Genomic DNA, 27424 nt, shown 5'->3' with positions numbered 1-27424 from the left:
ATAGCCAGATTAGAGGTCTAGACTTGAATCAGCTTTTGCTGCACTTGTATTTTTTATTTTAATTTTTTTTTACATCCAGACAGATTAGTTCCAAGACCTTGTTCAGCCTCACCAAAGAGTTAGCAAAATAAGGGCCCTTTCTAACATAAACTTTTAATCGCGAGTCAAGAGTCATTCTCAAAGGATTTTCAACATTAAAAAAAATGAGTAAATGGGCTATGCATGCAAAATAATATAATTAAAGATGTAGGCTGTCACCGAGGTGATATAGGCCTAACTGATGTAGCTAGATGGTAGGCCTGTCATCCAGGTGATATAAGCCTAACTGATGTACTGTAGGTAGATGGTAGGCCTGTCATCCAGGTGATATAGGCCTAACTGATGTAGGTAGATGGTAGGCCTGTCATCCAGGTGATATAAGCCTAACTGATGTACTGTAGGTAGATGGTAGGCCTGTCATCCAGGTGATATAGGCCTAACTGATGTAGGTAGATGGTAGGCCTGTCATCCAGGTGATATAAGCCTAACTGATGTAGGTAGATGGTAGGCCTGTCATCCAGGTGATATAAGCCTAACTGATGTACTGTAGGTAGATGGTAGGCCTGTCATCCAGGTGATATAAGCCTAACTGATGTAGGTAGATAGTAGGCCTGTCATCCAGGTGATATAAGCCTAACTGATGTAGGTAGATGGTAGGCCTGTCATCCAGGTGATATAGGCCTAACTGATGTAGGTAGTTGGTAGGCCTGTCATCCAGGTGATATAAGCCTAACTGATGTACTGTAGGTAGATGGTAGGCCTGTCATCCAGGTGATATAAGCCTAACTGATGTAGGTAGATAGTAGGCCTGTCATCCAGGTGATATAAGCCTAACTGATGTAGGTAGATGGTAGGCCTGTCATCCAGGTGATATAAGCCTAACTGATGTAGGTAGATGGTAGGCCTGTCATCCAGGTGATATAAGCCTAACTGATGTACTGTAGGTAGATGGTAGGCCTGTCATCCAGGTGATATAAGCCTAACGGATGTAGGTAGATGGTAGGCCTGTCATCCAGGTGATATAAGCCTAACGGATGTAGGTAGATGGTAGGCCTGTCATCCAGGTGATATAAGCTTAACTGATGTAGGTAGATAGTAGGCCTGTCATCCAGGTGATGTAAGCTTAACTGATGTAGGTAGATGGTAGGCCTGTCATTCATCAGATACCCCATTGCCTTTGCTACAATTCTTAGAAAAAAAGTAAACAGCAACAACACAAATCCTCTTTATATTGCTTTTTAAGAACTGTCTAGGCAATAACCCCAAAGGCCTAGAGACATCACCTGTGTACACACTTTTAGTTCCCCTTAATGCTGCCTTTATTAGACAGCAGGACACATTGTTTTTGGCCGTCATACAGTACAGTGTCTATTGATGAGAATCTCCCCAGGGTAATTTATTTTGTATTATATTGCAGTTTAGAAAGACCCCCCCCCCTACTATTTAGAAATATTACAGTATAGAAAGAATGACCCCCTCTGAAGGAGCGTGTTGATACTAAAGCACCTCTGAAGGAGCGTGTTGATACTAAAGCCCCTCTGAAGGAGCGTGTTGATACTAAAGCCCCTCTGAAGGAGCGTGTTGATACTAAAGCACCTCTGAAGGAGCGTGTTGATACTAAAGCCCCTCTGAAGGAGCGTGTTGATACTAAAGCCCCTCTGAAGGAGCGTGTTGATACTAAAGCACCTCTGAAGGAGCGTGTTGATACTAAAGCCCCTCTGAAGGAGCGTGTTGATACTAAAGCACCTCTGAAGGAGCGTGTTGATACTAAAGCCCCTCTGAAGGAGCGTGTTGATACTAAAGCCCCTCTGAAGGAGCGTGTTGATACTAAAGCACCTCTGAAGGAGCGTGTTGATACTAAAGCCCATCTAAAGGACCGTGTTGATACTAAAGCCCCTCTGAAGGAGCGTGTTGATACTAAAGCCCCTCTGAAGGAGCGTGTTGATACTAAAGCACCTCTGAAGGAGCGTGTTGATACTAAAGCCCCTCTGAAGGAGCGTGTTGATACTAAAGCACGTCTGAAGGAGCGTGTTGATACTAAAGCCCCTCTGAAGGACCGTGTTGATACTAAAGCCCCTCTGAAGGAGAGTGTTGATACTAAAGCCCCTCTGAAGGAGCGTGTTGATACTAAAGCCCCTCTGAAGGATGGTGTTGATACTAAAGCCCCTCTGAAGGAGCGTGTTGATACTAAAGCCCCTCTGAAGGAGCGTGTTGATACTAAAGCCCCTCTGAAGGACCGTGTTGATACTAAAGCCCCTCTGAAGGAGCGTGTTGATACTAAAGCACCTCTGAAGGAGCGTGTTGATACTAAAGCCCCTCTGAAGGAGCGTGTTGATACTAAAGCACCTCTGAAGGAGCGTGTTGATACTAAAGCCCCTCTGAAGGACCGTGTTGATACTAAAGCCCCTCTGAAGGACCGTGTTGATACTAAAGCCCCTCTGAAGGAGCGTGTTGATACTAAAGCACCTCTGAAGGAGCGTGTTGATACTAAAGCCCCTCTGAAGGAGCGTGTTGATACTAAAGCCCCTCTGAAGGAGCGTGTTGATACTAAAGCCCCTCTGAAGGAGCGTGTTGATACTAAAGCCCCTCTGAAGGAGCGTGTTGATACTAAAGCCCCTCTGAAGGACCGTGTTGATACTAAAGCCCCTCTGAAGGAGCGTGTTGATACTAAAGCCCCTCTGAAGGAGCGTGTTGATACTAAAGCCCCTCTGAAGGACCGTGTTGATACTAAAGCACCTCTGAAGGAGCGTGTTGATACTAAAGCACCTCTGAAGGAGCGTGTTGATACTAAAGCCCCTCTGAAGGACCGTGTTGATACTAAAGCCCCTCTGAAGGAGCGTGTTGATACTAAAGCCCCTCTGAAGGAGCGTGTTGATACTAAAGCCCCTCTGAAGGAGCGTGTTGATACTAAAGCACCTCTGAAGGAGCGTGTTGATACTAAAGCCCCTCTGAAGGACCGTGTTGATACTAAAGCCCCTCTGAAGGACCGTGTTGATACTAAAGCCCCTCTGAAGGAGCGTGTTGATACTAAAGCCCCTCTGAAGGAGCGTGTTGATACTAAAGCCCCTCTGAAGGAGCGTGTTGATACTAAAGCCCCTCTGAAGGAGCGTGTTGATACTAAAGCCCCTCTGAAGGAGCGTGTTGATACTAAAGCCCCTCTGAAGGAGCCTGTTGATACTAAAGCCCCTCTGAAGGAGCGTGTTGATACTAAAGCACTCACCGTCACGTACTTCCAGTTGAAGCATGTTTCCCTTTCCCCATAATATTCATTGCCAAAAAAGATTTGAAAACAATGTATAAAAATAGCCACATAGAAAGCATCTATCAGATCCTCATAAAAGCTAAGCAATGGGGTTGAAGGGTACGCATTCATAGCAGGCTATCTTTGTTGATTTGTGTTTGCATAAGACTATAAAAAGAAGATACTTCAATGAATGACACAACTGGGAATATTTGATATGCCAATACAGAGAACATGCAGTGGGATACCTGTGAGGTTTTTATGAGTTATTAAGTCACTTTATCAAACCGTATCTGATCACTCTGTTGGTGCAAATCTTGAAAAAAAGGGTTTTGCTAAACAATCTGTTGTCAGAGCAGGCAAACATCTTTACAGCAAGTTGGCAAAAGCAGTACACCATTATCTCTGCTAATTACCCATTTCAACATTATTCAGGTACTAAACAGAATACATAGTAACTGCTACAGTAGTTGTAGTCTCCAAAAGCTAATAGTTTGTATGGCTCAAAAATATATTTTGATATACTGTAGTGATTGTGACCTCTTTGATTTGATCCAGAGAGTACCCAAAATAATTCATTACAAAGTAATGCTGCTTCATTTCCCTGACCGCTTTGTTGACTATAAACACTACAAAATATGATTTTGCAATGAGAAAACATTTCTGATAGTTCAGTAAATATTTAACCACTGTCCAGATAAGAAATATGTTTCATAAGAATATTCAGTCCACTGGGAAACTAGTGGATGCACTCAGGATGCACTCAGGAACCTGTTATTCTGCCTTTATCACACAATACATGCTAATGAATGCTGTATAAAAATTAGGTCAGGTTTGTGCCTATTTATTAAAAGACGGACACTAAAATTAGTTCCTTTACTACCTGATCTAAACGCTATAAAATAATTTTACACAAATATATTTTACAATTTACCGAGCTAGTCTAATGACACACGGTTAAACCCCCTGTAAGTCCCTAGTGCTTTCATGTATGGAACTTTTAATACAGACACCTACTGTAAAGGAGACGGGTTGGTTGTTTTACAGGTTGGTTGTCAAAGTGCTTATTACTCCCAATCACAGATTTACACTAATACACACGCACGCACGCGCGCGCGCGCGCACGCACGCACGCACGCACGCACGCACGCACGCACGCACGCACGCACGCACGCACGCACACACACACACACACACACACACACACACACACACACACACACACACACACACACACACACACACACACACACAGCTACCAGAGTCTTATTATGATGGTTAAATACTGCACATTTAAACACTTGCCTCCCAATCCCCCCTTTCCAAAACACGTGTAAATATTGGACTATAAATTGTGCCTCCTGTATTATATTTATCCTAAAAATGTTATTATATTCTACTGAGACATTTACTTTATGTTCTTCTTCTTATCTTTTAATATTTCTTATTGTTGTTGCATTGTCGAGAAGGATGATGGTTGTCACATAGAATGTGGGGTTGGTTTTTACTATCAACTCCATTATAACCATATTTTTCCGGGACATTGCCACTTCCCCTATACAATAAATCCCAAGCTCCTTTGTGCTGTTGCTATAGAGACCTCCCTTCCCAGTAAACACAAACATATTTGGCTGACATATCAAAATGTATTAGGAATATGTAGTGTGGAGAGCGTTTGCATATTGGGAAGACATCGCAGAGTAATCAGAATAGAATGTTGATGCCTGGGCGACATATAAAAGGTGTAGAACTGTAGAATTTAGAATATAGGTACATTCTTGCCAATTAGCAAACAGAGTCTAAACTGGATCTTCCCAACGTATTCTTTATACGTTCGTTGGGCAGAGGTATCTGTGCTATCTGGGTTTGTTGACTCTCTCTCACACACATATGTTTTCTGTCACACACTCACACATGTACACAAACACATACATGCACACAAACACACACATGTACACAAACACGTACACAAACACACACATGTACACAAACACACACATGTACACAAACACACACATGCACACAAACACACACATGTACACAAACACACACATGCACACAAACACACACATGTACACAAACACACACATGCACACACCAATTTACTCTAAATGTAATATGTTATTCTCAAGGCATAAAATGCTGAATCCTATTAGGAAGATGGTTTGATCAAAGAAAGGCTATTTCTAAGACTGTATGCTATACTGCCTCACTTCCTGTTACAACAGGGAGTAGCTACCAACAAACACTGTGACAACCAACCCCATACTGTGTGACATCTAACCCCACGATGGTGCTGGTTGTCACAAGTGGACAGAGTGTGTTTGATGGCCCAGCTAACTGGATGTTCGTCCATGATTTGGCCCAATCGTGGAATGGGCTCGTTCCATTAAACTTACCTGTCATCCTAGCTCCCGTCGGACCATGGCTTTCATTCAACAACATTTTTGGTGGCCCACCATGGTTCCTGACGTCTCCACATTCGTCGCAGCCTGCACTGTGTGCACAGAACAAGACTCAGCGGCAAGCTCCGGCTGGCCTCCTTCAACCACTCCCTGTTCCTCACTTTGTCACTGTTTTCCCCTCGTCAGACGGCAACACCATCATCCTTACGGTTGTGGATAGGTTTTCCAAAGCCGCATATTTTATTCCCCTTCCCAAGTTGCCCTCAGCGAAGGAGATGACCCAGCTTATGGTGCAACACGTCTTCCGGATCCATGGACAATGTCTCCGATCGTGGTCCTCAGTTCTCGTCCAGGTTCTGGAAGGCATTCTGCACCCTGATTGGGTCATCGGCCAGCCTGTCCTCCGGGTTTCATCCCCAATCTAACGGCCAGTCGGAGCGAGCCAATCAGGACCTGGAGATGACTCTTCGTTGCCTAGTCTCTGCCAACCCCACCACCTAGAGCCAGCAACTCATGTGGGTAGAGTACGCCCGCAACACCCTTCTCTGCTTGGCCATTGGTATCTCGCCCTTCGAGTGTTCCTTAGGTTACCAGCCTGCACTCTTCCCTGAGAAAGAGGAAGCAGTCAGCATACCCTTGCCCCAGATGTTAGTCTGCTGTTCTGAAGACCAACTTCAGGTATCGGCGACAGGCGGACCACCACCGGACTCCAGCTCCCCGCTATCGTCTCAGGCAGAGGGTATGGCTCTCCAATCAGATCTGCCCCTAAGGGTGGAGTCCTGTAAACATTCCTCCGGCGTTATCGGCCCTTTCCCCCGTGTGGTGCCAGGACAACAACCTCTCCCTCAATGCGAGCAAGACAAAGGATCTGATCGTGGACAACAGGAAAAGGCCAAACAGGCCCCCATTAACATCGACGGGGCTGTCGTGGAGCGGGTCGAGAGTTTCAAGTTCCTTGGTGTCACCATCAAACTATTATGGCCCAAACACACCAAGACAGTCGTGAAGAGGGCACAACAACACCTTTTCCCCCTCAGAAGATTGAAAAGATTTGGCATGGGTCCCCAGAACCTCAAAGTTCTACAGCTGCACCATCGAGAGCATCCTGACCGGTTGCATCACCGCCTGGTATGATAACCGCTGCCGTGGTCATCCTCCTCTTCACAGGGGGTGACACTCTAGGCCCAAACTGTTATAGACCTATAACCATACTGCCCTGCCTTTCTAAAGTCTTCGAAAGCCAAGTTAATAAACAGATCACTGACCATTTCAAATCCCATCGTATCTTCTCAGCTGTGCAATCCGGTTTCCGAGCTGGTCACGGATGCACCTCAGCCAGGCTCAAGGTACTAAACGATATCATAACTGCCATCGATAAAACACAGTACTGTGCAGCCGTCTTCATCGACCTGGCCAAGGCTTTCGACTCTGTCAATCACCGTATTCTTATCGACAGCCTTGGTTTCTCTAATAACTGCCTCGCCTGGTTCACCAACTTCTCAGACAGAGTTCAGTGTGTCAAATCGGAGGGCCTGTTGTCCGGACCTCTGGCAGTCTCTATGGGGGTACCACAGGGTTCAATTCTCAGGCCAACTCTCTTCTCTGTATATATCAACGATGTCGTTCTTGCTGCGGGTGAATCCCTGATCCACCTCTACGCAGATGACACCATTCTGTATACATCTGGCCCGTCTTTGGACACTGTGTTAACTAACCTCCAAACTAGCTTCAATGCCATACAACACTCCTTCCGTGGCCTCCAACTGCTCTTAAACGCTAGTAAAACAAAATACATGCTTTTCAACCGTTCGCTGCCCGCACCCACCCACCCGACTAGCATCACTGCTCTGGACAGTTCTAACTTAGAATATGTGGACAACTACAAATACCTAGGTGTCTGGCTAGACTGTAAACTCTCCTTCCAGACTCATATTAAACATCTCCAATCCAAAATCAAATCTAGAATCGGCTTCCTATTTCGCAACAAATTCTCCTTCACTCACGCCGCAAAACACACCCTCGTAAAACTGACTATCCTACCGATCCTCGACTTCGGCGATGTCATTTACAAAATAGCTTCCAATACTCTACTCAGCAAACTGGATGCAGTCTATCACAGTGCCATCTGTTTTGTTACCAAAGCCCCATATACCACCCACCACCTCGACCTGTATGCTCTCGTCGGCTGGCCCTCGCTACATATTCGTCGCCATGACCCACTGGCTCCAGGTCATCTATAAGTCGATGCTAGGTAAAGCTCCGCCTTATCTCAGCTGGTCACGATTACCACACCCACCCGTAGCACATGCTCCAGAAGGTATATCTCACTGGTCATCCCCAAAGCCAACACCTCCTTTCCTTCCAGTTCTCTGCTGCCAATGACTGGAATGAATTGCAAAAATCGCTGAAGCTGGAGACTTATATTTCCCTCACTAACTTTAAACATCAGCTATCTGAGCAGCTAACCGATCGCTGCAGCTGTACATAGCTCATCTGTAAATAGCCCACCCAATCTACCTACCTCATATCCATATTGTTTTTATTTACTTTTCTGCTCTTTTGCACACCAGTATTTCTACTTGCACATCACCATCTGCTCATCTATCACTCCAGTGTTAAATTTAGCTCATTTGTAATTACTTCGCTACTATGGCCAATTTATTGCCAATTTTTTTTCTATTGTGTTATTTGACTGTACGCTTGTTTATTCCATGTGTAACTCTGTGTTGTTGTTTGTGTCACACTGCTTTGCTTTATCTTGGCCAGGTCGCAGTTGTTAATGAGAACCTGTTCCCAACTAGCTTACTTAGTTCCCAACTAGCTTACTTAAGGTGAAATATTATTATTTTTTTTTTTAAGTGATGGCGGAGCGCCAAGTCTAGGACCAAAAGGCTCCTTAACAGCTTCTACCCCCAAGCCATAAGACTGGTGGACAATTAATCTATTAACATTTAACTATTTACATTGACAACCCCTCCCCCCTCCATTTGTTTTTTTACACTGCTGCTACTCGCTCTTTATTATCTCTGCATAGTCACTTCACCCCTACCTACGTGTACAAATTACCTCGACTAACCTGTAACCCTGCCCATTGACTCAGTACAGGTACCTGCTGTAATAGCCTCGTTATTGTTTGTGTTGCTTTTTAATTTTTTACTTTAGTTTATTTGTTAAATATTTTCTTAACTCTTTCTTGAACTGCACTGTTGGTTAAGGGTTTGTAAGTAAGCGTTTCACGGTAAGGTCTACACGTTATATTCGGCGCATGTGACAAATAAAATTAGATTTGATCTCTAAAATCCTTCGCCCCTCTGCTGTTTGTCTTCTGCTGCACTTTTCATGTGTCTCAGATTAAACATCTGTCTCATAGCCCTTTGTCCTCTGTTTCAAGGCCCACCCCTCTCCCCCCTCATCGACGGCCATCCGGCGTACATGGTGAGGCGCCTCCTGAGTGTTTGACCTCGGGGCAGGGGATTTCAGTACCTGGTTGACTGGGAGGGTAATGGCCCTGAGGAGAGGTGCTGGATCCCCGCTAGGAACATCCTGCACCCAGCCCTCCTCGCTGAGTTCCGTGTCTCCTATTTTCCCCATTATCCCCTGTGTATTTATACCTGCGTTTGGTCTGTCTGTTGACAGTTTTTGTTCTAGTCTTTCCGGTTCCGACCTCCTTTTCCTGCCCTGACCCTGAGCCTGTCATTCTACGCCTGCCTGACTCTTATTAGGATTACTGATCTCTGCCTGTCCTGGACCTGCCATTTGCCTACCCCTTGTAGATAATAAATCTCTGAGACTCGAAACATCTGCCGCCTGTGTCTGCATCTGGGTCTCATCCTGTGTCGTTACAGACCTTGGTCTTTATATTAATGTTAAAAAGAGTCTTGTAAGATATACTGGTGCTGAGAAATACACACCAGTATATCTTACAAGACTCTTTTTAACATTTAACAAAAGTGTGCCAACCAACCCCTACAGTATCACTGTTATAATAAGGTGATGGGTGCTCAAAGTTTCGTAGCTATCACAATTGTCATGTCTCTCCTGGTCGAGGATCCAAGGCCTCAGATCCGTCTGGCAAATGGCTGACAGATACCCAGATCCCCCTCTCTCCCACAGGAGAGGAGAGGGGGGGCTGGGACGGTTTTATGACACCTCACCCCAATCGTAAATTGTAAGCAGCAGATGACTCCTTTTGGTCTCTAGTATCAAGATTGAGATGTCTTTGTTACAGAGACATTTTGCAGCCCAAAAACTCTAACGTCCAAAGAGTAAACTTTGGAACAATATTTCTAAGATAGGAACGGTCAGTGGGGATCATATTGCTTTCATTTTGTGATGAGATTAAACACTGTATGAACCAAATACTATAACTTAGGAAGGAAACCCCCCTTCGGCTGTTAAGTTTCCATCCAATATGATGTTAATACAATATGAATAACGATGCAACTATTTTTGTTAAGATAGGAATGTGATTTTAGTTTTCTAACGAGGACATCGTTTTCATGTCCGTTGCACATTAACTTAGCCACTCCCTGACTGAGGTCAGAAGAACGTGTCAGTGTGATGGAACCGCCCTTTTCAACCAGAATGCTTAAAAGGACTCGCTAAGAATTAACATAGGAGACCAGCAAACAGCAAGCAGAGAATCACTGGTGAATCATTGAAGCCACAGCCAACTAAGAAGGACATTGTGACCTCTGGTGGCCAACCAGAGCCTTACACTCATCGAGCCAATCCCCATAGAACGCTTGAATGGTTTCAACAGAGAGACGACGAACAAAGACATCTACATGTAAATACATTGCATTTCCTACCCAAACGGGCGGCGGTTCGTGTGTAAGGTATATGGTTACTGTGAGCATATTTCCAAATGTACGATAAATGTCCCTTTTTCGCTATCTCTATTTTCCCCACCCCCTTTTCCATCTCTGTGTAACAAGCTGTCATATCGTGTCAGTCCACTAGGAACTTTTTTTTTTTCTCATGTAAGTGTGTATGTGTGTTCTGTGTTATTATTTATTTAGTTAGTAAATAATTAAATCAATTTGTGTAGTACTGAATAATCACAAAAGGTTAGGGTTCTTGCAGATTCAAGAAGTCTGCGACTTTCAGAATGAGACTGATTTCAGGTAATGATTAATAAGTGACTGTAATCGATATACAATTTATATACAGTTGAAGTCGGACGTTTACATACACCTTAGCCAAATACATTTAAACTCAGTTTTTCACAATTCCTGAAATTTAATCAAAGTATAAATTCCCTGTTTTAGGTCAATTAGGATCACCAATTTATTTTAAGAATGTGAAAAGTTGAGAGAATTATTTATTTCAGTTTTTCTTTCTTTCATCATATTCCCAGTGGGTCAGAAGTTTACATACACTCAATTAGTATTTGGTAGCATTGCCTTTAAATTGTTTAATTTGGGTCAAACGTTTTGGGTAGCATTCCACAAGCTTCCCACAATAAGTTGGGTGAATTTTGGCCCATTCCTCCTGACAGAGCTGGTGTAACTGAGTCAGTTTTGTAGGCCTCCTTGCTCACACACGCTTTTTCAGTTCTGCCTACAAATTTTCTATAGGATTGAGGTCAGGGCTTTGTGATGGCCACTCCAATACCTTGACTTTGTTATCCTTAAGCCATTTTTCCACAACTTTGGAAGTATGCTTGGCGTCATTGTCCAGTTGGAAGACCCATTTGCGACCAAGCTTTAACTTCCTGAGTGATGTCTGGAGATGTTGCTTCAATATATCCACATAATTTTCCCCCTCATGATGCCATCTATTTTTTGAAGTGCACCTGTTCCTTCTGCAGCAAAACACCCCCAGAGCATGATGCTGCCACACCGGTGCTTCACGGTTGGGATGGTGTTCTTCGGCTTGCAAGCCTCTCCCTTTTTCCTCCAAACATAACGTTGGTCATTATGGCCAAACAGTGATATTTTTATTTCATCAGACCAGAGGACATTTCTCCAAAAAGTACGATCTTTGTCCCCATGTGCAGTTGCAAACCGTAGTCTGGCTTTTTTTATGGTGGTTTTGGAGCAGTGGCTTTTTCCTTGCTGAGTGGCCTTTCAGGTTATGTCGATATAGGACTCGTTTTACTGTGGATATAGATACTTTTGTACCTGCTTCCTCCAGCATCTTCACAGAGTCCTTTGCTGTTGTTCTGGGATTGATTTGCACTTTTCACACCAAAGCATGTTCATCTCTAAGAGACAGAATGCATCTCCTTCCTGAGCGGTGTGACGGCTGCATGGTCCCATGGTGTTGACACTTGCATACTATTGTTTGTACAAATGAACGTGGTACCTTCAGGTGTTCGTAAATTGCTCCCAAGGATGAACCAGACTTCTTGGCAAATTTATTTTGATTTTCCCATGATGTCAAGCAAAGAGGCACTGAGTTTGAAGGTAGGCCTTGAAATACATCAACAGGTACACCTCAATTGACTCAAATTATGTCAATTAGCCTATCAGAAGCTTCTAAAGCCATGACATAATTTTCTGGAATTTTCCAAGCTGTTTAAAGGCACAGTCAATTTAGTGTATGTAAACTTCTGACCCACTGGAATTGTGATATAATTCACTCTAAGTGAAATAATCTGTCTGTAAACAATTGTTGGAAAAATTACTTGTGTCATGCACAAAGTAGATGTCCTAACCGACTTTCCAAAACTATAGTTTGTTAACAAGAAATTTGTGGAGTGGTTGAAAAACGAGTTTTAATGACTCCAACCTAAGTGTATGTAAACTTCCAACTTCAACTGTATCTTTAGAGTTTAATTCGGGAGAAGGTAACTCTATAAACAACTTATTCCGTGCTGCCCCAAATTCCAAATGAGTTAATTGTTACATGATTCATTTAATTGAGTAGCAATTAAACATTGTTAGTGGATTGAATAAATAACAGTCATCAAATTAATGAAAGTCACGTCCCAACACAATAAAATAAAGTAAATACTGCATAACTCTCATTTCTAATACCATTAGGCGTATGAAAGTGAACCAACACAAAACTCCACCATGCAAACCAAACAATGGTGTAACGTTCGTCTAAGTCGTCCTCCTCCTCAGACGAGGAGAGGCGAGAAGGATCTGAGGACCAATACGCAGCGAGGTATGCAGACATAATGAATTTATTAAATGAAAGACGAAACACGAAGTACACTTGAATTGATTACAAAATAACAAACGACGTAGACTGACCTGAACATAAGAACTTACATATAGACGAAGAACGCATGAAACAGGAACAGACTACCTAAAACGAATGAACAAACGAAACAGTCCCGTGTGGTATACACAGACACAGGAACAATCACCCACAAACAAACAGTGAGAACAGCCTACCTTAATATGGTTCTCAATCAGAGGAAACGTCAAACACCTGCCTCTAATTGAGAACCATATCAGGCAACACATTAACCCAACATAGAAACACATAACATAGACTACCCACCCCAACTCACGCCCTGACCAACTAAACACATACAAAAACAACAGAAAACAGGTCAGGAACGTGACAAATGGAATCTAAATGTTTGACATATCAACCACTGATTTCTGTACTCCTAAATCAAACCAAATCAAAGTTCATTTATTATTACACAGATTTGCTGATGTTACAGCAGATGCAGCGAAATGATTATGCTTCTAGCTCCAACAGTAAGTAATATCTAGCAATACAATAACAATACACACAATACAAAAGTTTAAAAATATCAGTGACTAACCAGGGCCCAGATTCTTCTGATGCAAAAACTTAAGAAGCTTCTTGAGAAAAAAATTAGAAGTTCATAAGATAGTGCGTAAGTGCAATTCCTCAACATCTTAAGATTTCATGATTTTCTTATGAACTTCTCAAATATCTTCTTGTGAATCTTATTAAGTTGTTTGTTGCTAGGCAACCAATTTAACTAGCTATCTCGCTAGAAATGGAAATCATGTTAGCACATTTCTTACTGAGATTACTGTTCTAAAACATGTTCTGGGTTTACAATAATCAATACTGAAACTTTCAGATTAAGTTTGTGTGAATTAAACATGTTCAATTGCTCTTATGAGCTTATTCTCTCACTGCCCAGAGTTTAAAATAAGGGTTTAGCTATCACGGAATTAAGTACAAATCTAATAACTTTATTTTCTAGAATCATTTTTTTCCTTAACTCTATGCTTAAGGAGAAAGTAATAAGAAATAGCGCAAGAACATTTCCAATAACCTTTTTGAGGAATGTCAACTTTGCTTAACTTTCGTCATAAGTCAATAGTTAAGGAAAAAATGGTAGTTAAGATTAAGAAGAAATGTCTTAAGAATGTTTTGTGAATATGGGCCCAGGTTTCCATCCAACTGTTTTAAGTGAGTAAAGTACATTTAGGATAAAACATGTAATGACAGGCCTGATGGAAATAGACATTTTTTTGGTAAACTTTCCAAATGTCGACAAAACTAATTCTGTTAGACAAGGTGGGCTCTTTTTGTGTCAGTAAAAGTAATTATGCGAGAAATATTGATACAATAACAATCATATCGAAGTAAGAGTCACGAGAAGACATGTGTGGTCCTCCCACTACGACTCTGTCGGGAAAGTGAGCAGTTTATTAGGCTACAGATTAAATCAATTATGATCTTGTGTAACAGTATAATTTTACGGCGTCCCCTCGCCCCGACACGGGCGCGAACCTGGGACCCTCTGCACACATCAACAACGGTCACCCACGAAGCACGGTCGTTACCCATCGCTCCACAAAGGCCGCGGCCCTTGCAGAGCAAGGGGAAACCCTACTTAAGTCTCAGAGCAAGTGACGTAACTGATTGAAATGCTACTAGCGCGTACTCGCTAACTAGCTAGCCATTTCACATCCGTTACACTCACCCCCCTTTCAACCTCCTCCTTTTCCGCAGCAACCAGTGATCCGGGTCACGGCACCAATGTAACAGTATAACTTTATGGCGTCCCTCGCCCTGACACGGGCGCGAACCTGGGACCCTCTGCACACATCAACAACGGTCGCCCACGAAGCACGGTCGTTACCCATCGCTCCACAAAGGCCACGGCCCTTGCAGAGCAAGGGGAAACCCTACTTAAGTAGTTAGCTAGCCATTTCACATCCGTTACACTTGCACTTTTATCCAGGATAGTTTCATCATGTAGGCCATAATCGCACTGTATCTGCGAGCTGTTGGCTAGAGTGTACGTGCCAATACCAGTGGGCACACTCACAATATATATATATATTTTTTTATGAAAAAGCGATGGAAACCCTTTTAACTTGTATTTTTTATTCGGTACAAGGGAATTTAATCACAAAAGGTATTGTTATGTGCACTACGTCATCACGCACACACTTTTATCAGCAACAAGTCAATTTGATGGAAACATTTCTGGTGAGAAAATTCACATATTGTTTTTGTGCATATTTTAAATTATTCACATGAAAATCTGTCGCCAATTGGATGGAAACCTAGCTACTGTAATGAATTCGTCTAAAATGTAGGCTATACCACAGGTATCAGAGAATGAACAACATAGATAGTGTCAAAGAATAAGGTAGATATTGTCAAAGAATAACATAGATAGTATCAAAGAATAACATAGATAGTGTCAAAGAATAACATAGACAGTGTCAAAGAATAACATAGATAGTATCAAAGAATAACATAGATGAATCAAAGAATAATTTAGATAGTATCAAAGAATAACAGATATATCAAATAATAATTTAGATACTATCAAAGAATAACATAGATAGGTACGTTGTATGTTGTCTGTTTTACTTCCAGAGTCAGTGTTAGTGGTTGAAAGGTGTTTATTTGTATGAGTATGGCCGAGCTGTTTGATTTCTGAATGCATGACCAGATATCAGTAGGAGGGCTGCCAAGCATCAGTAAGTCAATCACTTCTGCTTAGTTTAACTGAACTGTTTTATTGATCCTCTAGCTCTTTGATGTCCTGCAACAGATGGTCTTGCATCAGGAGTAAAACTCAGCATAAGGATACATCCAGTCATTAAATCTTGGCGAAACTTTTCAACTCTCGGGAAAAACTTTAAATGAATGGAGATCAAAAGCGCAGGGTTGGGGTCAATTCCATTCCAATTCCAATTCTCTGCAATGCTTTTCAATTATGAAAATGTTGAATTTGAATTGGAGTTTGGTTCACTTTTGAGTTGACTGGAATTTAAATGGAATTGACCCCAACACTGCAAAATAGTTTTCTCTATCCATGGTAACTAATAAATATATCCTATAACATATTATACAAAGTGTAAAATGGATGGCTAAATTTCAGCTATCAGGCATCCAGGCCCATGTGATGTGGTAGCCAACTATCAGATTGACTGAATCTCACTACAAATTAATTGAACTTGGCCTGGACATTCTCATACATGAGATCCCATTGAGTACAGCTATAGGACCAGTGTTGTGGAGTGGTGAGTTACATGTGGGTCAACTAGTAATGTAATTACATTTTTGCTGTAGCTTGGTGGCAGTTGAACTAAATTCAAATCTTGGTAGTGTTTTCAGTAGTTAATTACTGTTTTGCCATTTAGCGATGTAACTAACTACTGGAACTACACACTACTTTCTTTTGAAAAAATAAAATATGGGTGAAGTAGGCAACAATTTCCTTAAGTTTTCAGCATCAGACTGGCCTAATTCTCATTTGAAACATAGTTTTTGTGTTTAATAGGCCAAATTACACATTCTCTTAACATCCGACTCCAGTGATCTACCCTTTTCTATTCTATGACATTTCAGATTTTTATAAGATAATTTTTCACAAAGTAGTTTGGATTTTTCAGAGTAACTTTAGTTAATTAAACTATATTTTTCTTAATGGTAGCTTTAGTTTAGCTCAACTTCTTCCAGTGTGAAGTAATTGGTAGCTTGGTAAACTATATTTTCAGAGTAGCTTCCCCAACACTGTATAGGGTACACATGTAGGCTACACATGCAGAACTGATCATTTTCAAAATGGTCGACCTATACTTATATAATCTAAGGTGTGTCAACTGTCTCTCTCTGGTTTGGGGGTTGGGGTGCAACACTAAAAAGTAAGATACATTTTTGCTGAACTTGTGCTCTTATTTAAAGTTAAAGAAACATCACGAATCTGAGTGAAGTGTTTATTTATGCCAATGTAACTGCACAGCACACAACTGGCATAAGTGCAGCAAAGCTTGAAAATAAAACAAATGTAGAAAATGTGCAATGAAGCCAGCAAACTGCAAGGTACTGTATCATGTCCATACACTATCAAACAGTTCTGTAAACATAGGCTATAATGCATTGATCTTTAACATATGATGGTACATAGGCTACACATTTTAGAATAGATAACTGTACATCACTGCCAAATTGTTTCCATACAAGCGTGCATAAAGGCAGTTATAGCAGTTATTAGCCTACAACTGTGTAATGTGTATTTTTAAGAAACATTCTGAGTAATTAAATATAGCCTACTAAATTAATGTACTCTAGTTTAAATACACATGAGATGTGGAACCACATAATTCATTATTCAATAAATTATCCAAACTATCCAAAGCTTCAAGATGCCACTCCCTGATAAAATACTCTTAAACTCTCCATATAGCTTTGAAATTACTTGCAATAGTGTACCTTCCATTTATATAGTTTAGTTTAAAGTTAGATGTTAGTTTAGTTAAAAGTTAGATGTTAGTGTGCTGCCAGACACTTACTTTTAGCGATTCCAGCCTTGACAGAAATGTCCAATCGGGACAGCAGCTCTTATTGGAGAATGTAGCACACCCCCAACCACGTGCTGCTCTGACGTCCACCGAAGAAGAAAACGTGGACTTTTAGAATGCCTTTTTTAAATATTTACATATGCAGGGCCCAGGAGGGGAGGGCACAGGGCATCATGTATTGTTGCGAGAGCTCAGTTACCAGCGACAGACAGGTATGTAAAAGTCAGTGAACAGTCAGGTGAACAAAAAATGTATGGGCATTTTGATGGAAACGTCCATTTAAAGCGGCAATCAGTAGTTGGAACAATAACAAATCATCACAGGTGTGGTAAAAAGCTGAGGGATGGGGCTAGAGAAATGAAATCACTCTCAAATGTATAGACACCTATGGATGCAAGGACTGACCATCCGTGAAAGACCAATTATAGTTTTAACCATGTTTTGATGGTATATAGTGTTTGTTTACATGTACTTTGTTTACAAACATTGGAGTAACATAAACTTATATTGTGGGTTATGATGGGGTATGACAGTTTAACTAAGCTCATGAGGCATTTCTAAATTATATTATTCAAGAATCAATGGGTACAAATAATTAATTTATGTCCAAAAATGAATGTAGCAACTGCAGATTCACCCTTTAACCCTGGGCATACCTAACAACAGGTTCACATTAACATTACAATAGCCTACAATTTATTCCAAGTCGATTATGATTATAGCCTTATTTTTATTAATTGAAACTTTTTGTTGCGCTATATGAAATGATGGGCTTTAGGACCATGCAGAGCAATATTCATAGGCTGCACCGCTGGAGGAGGAAGACCATGGCTGAGTATAACTGAGTATTTAATGCGTAAAATGCGACAGAAAAGAATACTAATCCGCCAATTTAGTGTAGTGTAATATTGTTGCCTGTTCAGTTGTAGTCATCTTGGCTGTTATGTTCCACAGTGATGGAGCACATCCGACTGCCTAAGGTAAACCGTATTCCGCACTAATGACTAATGGAATTGTCAATTTATTACACCCGGCCTCGATGTTTCAGATTTACACTTTGTATTTGCCTCCTAACCCATAGTAACTGTTATAAATACATATTGTTTTACATTAAATATCAGTAAGACTGGAACCACTATAAACGACATGATTTGTTATAATAAGGGAAAGGGGACTGTCAAATGTGGCCACGTATGCTGTAGTTGCCGTTCACGCCACAGTGTTACCTATGCTGTTTACTGGCCAACATTTTATCAGTGTGTAACAACAATTTAATATGGCATGTAATCTGATATTTTATTCATCATGAGATACTCAAATGTTGTCGCCTATGTCGGCAAACCACATATACTTGATTTATTTACAGTGTTCAAAACAATAATGATTGTAGTCCTATTAAAATGATTATATATTAAATATTAAAGAGATAGGCCTATGTTATGCATGTTCCATTTCTCCATAGTGTGTTTCTTTTACTCCATCTGTCCTGTCCCAGGTTGAGAAAGTCAGACTGATTGACAAAATCTCCTCCAGAAGAGCCTCGGTGGGCACTTTGTACCTGACAGCCACTCACACCATCTTTGTGGAGAATGAGACTGAGATCCGTACAGAAACATGGGTAGGCAGCTCCAGTCTGATACGATATTTGATATAACCTTCCGCAACAAAACGTAATGAAATGTGGAAGTCCCGGTCCTGCATCATTTTGGTTTGTGCAATACAATAGTATCACATTGGCAGCACTAATGTGCCTACCCCCATTCATAGAAGCTAACTACCTTCAGCTGCTATTGAGCATAGTAGCTTCTGACCGGGTAGCTTCTGACCGGGGGAGTTTTGATAAGAGCCGGGCGCCTGCTCTAAACCTTTACACGCATCGCTTGTGGTACGGTTTTGGAAATAAAGAAGTGTCTTTCATATCGGTGAGAAATAATTAATAAAAAAAAACGGAAGGTTAAATAACTACACACATTAATAGGGTTAAGTTTAAGGTTCCCACACCGCCATATTTCCATGTGAGGGATTTTACTGAGGGGGAGGGGGGATGCATGGAGAGGTAGCTGGTCCAACTCAAGGCGTCATAAAACCAAAATGTAACCTCTTGTACTGTAAAATAAATTGAACACCCTCCCCCCTCATATAATTAACTCAAAATAATGTTTTACGACCACAAATAACAATAAGTTTAGCAACCCTGTATTTATAAACGTGGATATCTACTTTTTTGGATATCTACTTTTTTGTGGCACAGTCGATGCTACGCAGGGATATGTACGGGCCAGAAGGTTAAGGGTTCGCCGACAACCTGTTTCATTACTTCACTATCAGAGCCGGTTGCGGACAATGATCAGCTAGGAAGAAATTTGATTTTCAACACTTTGATGCCATATTTGTAATTTATAATAAATATATGCAACACATTTTCCACCAACAGATTTCTGTGCCAATGCACCACACAACCAATAAAAAAAACGTATTGACATGTTTTGCGTTTTCAACACCACAATAAATAGACTGTTAATCTGGACAAACAAAAAACATATCATCCCCTACCATGTAGGTCTACCCAGTATGGAAGACTTGGTTTGACAATCTCTGAATGTCATTAAACTTTTTGGTGTTTTGTAACAGATGTCTCTTTCCATTCACCAAATTGCCTCTGCATAGTTTGGATTGATTGATTGATTTTATTTGTCAGTTAAAAAATATATACAGTACCAGTCAAAAGTTTGGACACACCTACTCATTCCAGGGTTTCTCTTTATTGTTACTATTTTCTACATTGTAGAATAATAGTGAAGACATCAAAACTATGAAATAACACATATAGAATCATGTAGTAACCAAAAAAGTGTTAAACAAATTAAAATATATTTTATATTTGAGATTCTTCAAAGTAGCCACCCTTTGCCTTGATGACAGCTTTGCACACTCTTGGCATTCTCTCAACCAGCTTCACGAGATAGCCACCTAGAATGCATTTAAATTAACTGTTAAATGTTAATCTGTGGAATTTCTTTCTTTCTTAATGCATTTGAGCCAATCAGTTGTGTTGTGACAAGGTAGGGGTGGTATACAGAATATAGCCCTATTTGGTTAGAGACCAAGTCCATATTATGGCAAGAACAGCTCAAATAAGCAAAGAGAAACGACAGTCCATCATTACATTAAGTCATGAAGGTCAGTCAATTCGGAAAATGTCAAGAACTTTTAAAGTTTCTTCAAGTGCAGTCACAAATCCATCAAGCGCTATGATGAAACTGGCTCTCATGAGGACTGCCACAGGAATGGAAGACCCAGAATTACCTCTGCTGCAGAGGATACGTTCATTAGAGTTAACTGCACCTCAGATTGCAGCCCAAATAAATGCTTCACAGAGTTCAAGTAATAGACACATCTCAACATCAACTGTTTAGAGGAGACTGCCTGAATCAGGCCTTCATGGTCGAATTGGTGCAAAGAAACCACTACTCAAGGACACCAATAATAATAAGAGACTTGCTTGTGCCAAGAAACATGAGCAATGGACATTAGATCCGCGGAAATCTTTCCTTTGGTCTGATGAGTCCAAATTTGAGATTTTTGGTTCCAACCACCGTGTTTTTGTGAGACGCAGAGTAGGTGAACGGACAATCCCCGCATCTGTGGTTCCCACCGTGAAGCATGGAGGAAGAGGTGTGATGGTGTGGGGGTGCTTTGCTGGTGACACTGTCAGTGATTAATTTAGAATTTAAAGCACACATAACCAGCATGGCTACCACAGCATACGCCATCCCATTTGGTTTGCGCTTAGTGGGACTATCATTTATTTTTCAACAGGACAATGACCCAAAACACACCTCTAGGCTGTGTAAGGACTATTTGAACAGGAAGGAGAGTGATGGAGTGCTGCATCAGATGACCTGGCCTCCACTATCACCCGACCTCAACCCAATTGAGATGGTTTGGGATCAGTTGGACCGCAGAGTGAAGGAAAAGCAGCCAACAAGTGCTCAGCATATATGGGAACTCCTTCAAAACGGTTGGAAAAGCATTCCTCATGAAGCTAGTTGAGTGAATGCCAAGAGTGTGCAAAGCTGTCATCAAGGCAAAGGGTGGCTACTTTGAAGAATCTAAAATAAAAAAAATATAACACTTGACACTATTTTGGTTACTACATGATTCCATATGCGGCCTCACAACCGCAGACGACATGTAACCACGCCAGCCCAGGACCTCCACATCCAGCTTCTTCACCTGCGGGATCGTCTGAGACCAGCTACCCGGACAGCTGATGAAACTGATGAGTATTTCTGTCTGTAATATAGCCCTTTTTTGGGGAAAAACTCATTCTGACTAGCTGGGCCTGGCTCCCCAATGGACCCAATGCTGCGCCCCTGCCCAGTCATGTGAAATCCATACATTAGGGCCTAATGAGTCTATTTAATTTGACTTATTTCCTTATATGAACTGTAACTCAGTAAAGTCATTGAATGTTGCTTTCATATATTTTTTCAGTATACACTCTTTGTACAAAAGTATGTGGACATCCGTTCAAATTAGTGGATTCGGCTATTTCATCCACACTCGTTGCTGGCAGGTGTATAAAATCGAGCACACAGCCATGCAATCCCAATAGACAAACATTGGCAGTAGAATGTTCTTACTGAAGAGCTCAGTGACTTTCAACGTGGCACCATCATAGGATGCCACCTTTCCAACAAGTCAGTTCGTTCAATTTCTGCCTGCTAGAGCTGCCCCGATCAACTGTAAGTGCTGTTATTGTGAAGTGGAAATGTCTAGGAGCAACAATGGCTCAGCTGCAAAGTGGTAGGCCACACAAGCTCACAGAACGGGACCGCCGAGGGCTGAAGCACGTAGCGTGTAAAAATCGTCTATCCTCAGTTGTAATACTCACTACCGAGTTCCAAACTTCCTCTGGAAGCAATGTCAGCACAATAACTGTTCGTCGGGAGCTTCATGAAATGGGTTTACATGGCCGAGCAGCCGCACACAAGACTAAGATCACCATTTGTAATGCCAAGCTTCGGCTGGAATGGTGTAAAGTTCTCCGCCATTGGACTCTGGAACAGTGGAAACATATTCTCTGGATTGATTAATCACTCTTCACAATCTGGCAGCCCAACGGACAAATCTTTGTTTGGCCGATGCCAGGAGAACGCTACCATAGTGCCCACTGTAAAGTTTGGTGGAGGAGGAATAATGGTCTGGGGCTGTTTTTTATTGTTCGAGCTAAGCCCCTTAGTTCCAGTGAAGGTACATTTTAACGCTACAGCGTACAATGACATTCTATACGATCCTGTGCTTCCAACTTTTTGGCAACATTTTGGGGAAGGTCCTTTCCTGTTTCAGCATGACAATGCTCCTGTGCATAAAGCGAGGTCCGTACAGAAAGGGTTTGTCAAGATCGGTGTGGAAGAGAAGGCCTAGCTCCAGAGAGATAGAGAGAGCAATAAGATGCCAGTGGCATGCTACGAAAACGACATGCATTTCTTTATGTCAGATGGCTACTGCGTCTGCTACACAGATATAGATGTACAGAAGGAGGCTAATTCGTATCCGAATATTTTGTATAAAAATAAGCATATTGTTAGATTATAGGAATAACTCTGGTATGCCTGAAACATTCTTCCTCACCTCAAGTTTAACTGTCGGAATCAGTTGACGCGCTGGTGCACACCGCCTTCATATCATATGCTTGCAGTAGGTAAAGCTTAATAATATCCACACCACACCAAACCTTCACAAAAGTTTCTAAACTTTATCAGGGTAATATCAAAAGTAAATTAAAGGAAAAATATGAGCAGGCTATTATATTGCAGCAAACACAGCATTACAGTTGGAATTTAATTTGGCCTAAGAAAATGGCACAACAGAATGAAACAAAACAAGTGCCTACCATATGCAACAAATGAAAGAACTAGGCTAATGTTATTTATTTGACATCAGAGCTACTTATTATCTATCTTAAACTAAGTACGGAGCACACAATTTAGAAGACCGATCCAATTTAATTTAGCCAATGAAAATGTCTCAGCAAATTAAACAAACGGGTTTTGCCTATTTAAAGAACTGGTTTCGATGAATAAATAGGCCTACAATAATAACAATGATATATAATAATAATGTTAAAACAAATTATTATAATTACATGTAAGTTTCAAAATTGCATCCTACCTGAATAGACAATTGCACAGAAGGCTGCATTACATTCCCATGTACAGAATAAAAAATACAGTACAAGTTAAATGGGTTACCATGGGTTACCATCACATTTTCAACTCTAGGTGTACTGATGGTTTTGTCACAATGTTTTTTGTGTATGTATACCCACTCTGGTATTGGCACGTGCAGTCTAGCCAACAGGTTGCAGATACAGTGCAGGTATATCCTACTACATGATGAGGTTATTATGGACTCAAGTGTGATATTATTTGTCAAATGGCAGCCAAGCATCAATCATCATGTCACCAGAATAAGAACATCAATATTTATTGAAAGGAGCATCAACCTCATGACTGTGCACTTTCACCACCCTGTGAAGTTCATCATAACTTGTTGCATCTGTAGCCTAACCATACTACCCTCCCCTGTGACCAATAAAAACCACACTACCCTCCCCTATGACCAATAAAAACCACACTACCCTCCCCTTTGACCAATAAAAACCACACTACCCTCCCCTATGACCAATAAACACCACACTACCCTCCCCTGTGACCAATAAAAACCATACTACCCTCCCATGTGACCAATAAAAACCATACTACCCTCCCCTTTGACCAATAAAAACCACACTACCCTCCCCTGTGACCAATAAAACCATACTACCCTCCCCTGTGACCAATAAAAACCAAACAATCCTCCCATGTGACCAATAAAAACCACACTCCCCTCCCATGTGACCAATAAAAACCATACTACCCTCCCATGTGACCAATAAAAACCATACTACCCTCCCAGTTGACCAATAAAAACCATCCTACCCTCCCATGTGACCAGTAAAAACCACACTACCCTCCCATGTGACCAATAAAAACCATCCTACTCTCCCATTTGACCAATAAAAACCACACTACCCTCCCCTGTGACCAATAAAAACCATACTACCCTCCCCTGTGACCAATAAAAACCACACTACCCTCCCATGTGACCAATAAAAACCACACTACCCTCCCCTGTGACCAATAAAAACCATCCTACCCTCCCATTTGACCAATAAAAACCATACTACCCTTCCCTGTGAGCAATAAAAACCATCTTACCCTCCCATTTGACCAATAAAAACCATACTACCCTCCCATTTGACCAATAAAAACCACACTACCCTCCCATGTGACCAATAAAAACCATACTACCCTCCCCTGTGACCAATAAAAACCATACTACCCTCCCCTGTGACCAATAAAAACCATACTACCCTCCCCTGTGACCAATAAAAACCATACTACCCTCCCATTTGACCAATAAAAACCACACTACCCTCCCCTGTGACCAATAAAAACCATACTACCCTCCTCTATGACCAATAAAAACCATACTACCCTCCTCTGTGACCAATAAAAACCATACTACCCTCCCCTGTGACCAATAAAAACCATACTACCCTCCCATGTGACCAATAAAAACCATACTACCCTCCCATTTGACCAATAAAAACCATACTACCCTCCCCTGTGACCAATAAAAACCATACTACCCTCCCATGTGACCAATAAAAACCATACTACCCTCCCCTTTGACCAATAAAAACCATACTACCCTCCTCTATGACCAATAAAAACCACACTACCCTCCCCTGTGACCAATAAAAACCATACTACCCTCCCCTGTGACCAATAAAAACCATACTACCCTCCCCTGTGACCAATAAAAACCATACTACCCTCCCCTGTGACCAATAAAAACCATACTACCCTCCCCTGTGACCAATAAAAACCATACTACCCTCCCATGTGACCAATAAAAACCATACTACCCTCCCATTTGACCAATTAAAACCATACTACCCTCCCCTGTGACCAATAAAAACCATACTACCCTCCCCTGTGACCAATAAAAACCATACTACCCTCCCATTTGACCAATAAAAACCACACTACCCTCCCCTGTGACCAATAAAAACCACACTACCCTCCCCTGTGACCAATAAAAACCACACTACCCTCCCCTGTGACCAATAAAAAACACACTACCCTCCCCTGTGACCAATAAAAACCATCCTACCCTCCCATTTGACCAATAAAAACACACTACCCTCCCCTGTGCCCAATAAAAAAACACACAACCCTCCCCAAAGCTAAAAAAAAGTTTGACAACCCATCCCTATTTTGGACCACCCCTCCCCTCCAGTAAATTGTGATCTGTCCCTTACAGAGCTTGTTTACAGAAAACAGACAGAAGACAGAGTGGACTATCTGCGCTAAGTAGCTATCTGTGTCTTCGAACACCTGTGTGTAAACGGAAGATGTACACCATAAATGTGTTGTCACTGAAAAATACTGTCGGCTGCAACTGAGAAAAAATTGGTTCAAACAGTGTACAGTGAGTGTATATTTTGCATTTGTGCAATTATCTTGATGTGATATGAAAGTAGAGGGCTTTTTGTTTCTAGAACCATACCACAATTGAGAATCGATTCACGATTAGAAGGAGTATTTGGCTGTTTTGGCTTCCAGAGCCACTTTGCCCTTTAAACAGAACATCTAAGGTCTTTGGACTATAATTCCAGTATTGGGCTATATTGTGCCTTGAAAATATGAAAGGGGTTACTGAGCCTTGTGTTCTCTGCTGTCTTCACCCCTCTAGGTTCTGCACAGTTTAGTGTGCAGTGTGGAGAAACAAGCTACAACCACCACAGGAAGTCCTCTGCTCGTCCACTGTAAGAACTACCAGGCCCTCCGGTTTATCATCCCCCAGGAAAGGGACTGCCATGACGTGCACGTCTCCCTGCTGCGCCTCTCCCGACCAGGTGCACGCTGACATGGACATTACCATAACGCTATCTTGTTTTGTTCCATAACAATATCTTGTTTTGTTCCATAACGATATCTTGTTTTGTTCCATAACGATATCTTGTTTTGTTCCATAACGATATCTTGTTTTGTTCCATAAAAAGATCTTGTTGTGTTGTATTACATGACATTATGTAAAAGTGAGTGCTACATGATCTTTTCCAATCAATCAACTGCTGATCATACCCCCCTCTCTACCTGTAAGAACCTTGCTATGTCAGTGTTGTTATTCCTGTTGTGTTTTGTCTTGCAGCGCGATATGAGGAGCTGTACTGCTTTTCCTTTCATGCTAACAGTGACAAGGAGGTGAGAGGACAGGCCTGGGACTTTCTCAGCCTCAAGGCTGAGTACAGTAGAATGGGCGTTCCCAACCACCTCTGGAATCTATCCCCAGTTAACCGCGACTACAAGGTCTGTACGCAAGATGCACATATTACCCTACAAGGAGACCAATTGGCCATTTTTTTAGGAACTCTTTGGTGTCTCAACTTACTGTTGAGAGTTAGAATAGTAGAATACACAAGGTGAAATTTGTAAATTTGGTTGTGCATCAGCAATTTTTATCTTCTTATGTCAGTCACTGACAGTCACTCAATTAGCTCAGGTCAGTTAGCATTTGTTAGATTGATAAGTTAGTTTAGCCAGCTATCGAAACTTGTAGTAATCATGGTCGAATTACGGACCGGGTAGTCCACATCGATTTTGTAAGTCACTCTCACTCAGATATCATATTAAAGATGCACTCTCAAACTTTTGTATAATTTCAGCCAGTAGTTTTCAAAGTGGTGCTTACGAGCCAAAACGGGTCGCTGTTTTTTGTGTGTTAAGTCATCCAATTATTGTCCAACAAAATTTTGCTTAGGGCATCCAAAAGGTTAGGGACGGCTCTGTTTGCCCCTCATGATGAGTTCAGATGTTTTGTGGCCCCCATCCCCATCAAAGTTGCCCATCTCTTACCTAGATAGTATTTTGACTATGTACAAACCGTATCACTGCATGAATGGTGATTTTTTG

General features: G+C 41.5%; 1 protein-coding gene across 3 annotated transcripts in view; it reads left to right on the top strand.

The window, feature by feature from the left end:
- Positions 1–18179: 18179 nt before the first annotated feature.
- mtmr7a (myotubularin related protein 7a) overlaps positions 18180–27424 on the top strand; it is a 60112-nt gene continuing 50867 nt past the window's right edge. The window contains exons 1-4 of one of the 3 annotated variants that reach the window (XM_055888504.1): positions 18180–18376; positions 18892–19014; positions 26205–26367; positions 26664–26821. In XM_055888504.1, the coding sequence (XP_055744479.1) occupies positions 18353–18376; positions 18892–19014; positions 26205–26367; positions 26664–26821 (468 nt within the window). In that variant the 5' untranslated portion in view covers positions 18180–18352. The remainder of the gene's footprint in view (positions 18377–18891; positions 19015–26204; positions 26368–26663; positions 26822–27424) is intronic. The other 2 variants (XM_055888503.1, XM_055888502.1) reach the window with 2 other exon arrangements.

Source organism: Salvelinus fontinalis, chromosome 29 (assembly GCF_029448725.1).
Source record: "Salvelinus fontinalis isolate EN_2023a chromosome 29, ASM2944872v1, whole genome shotgun sequence".
In the NCBI taxonomy this organism is placed as follows: Eukaryota; Metazoa; Chordata; class Actinopteri; order Salmoniformes; family Salmonidae; genus Salvelinus; species Salvelinus fontinalis.
The sequence above is the reverse complement of the archived record's forward strand: the minus strand, read 5'-3'. Positions and strand labels throughout refer to the sequence as shown.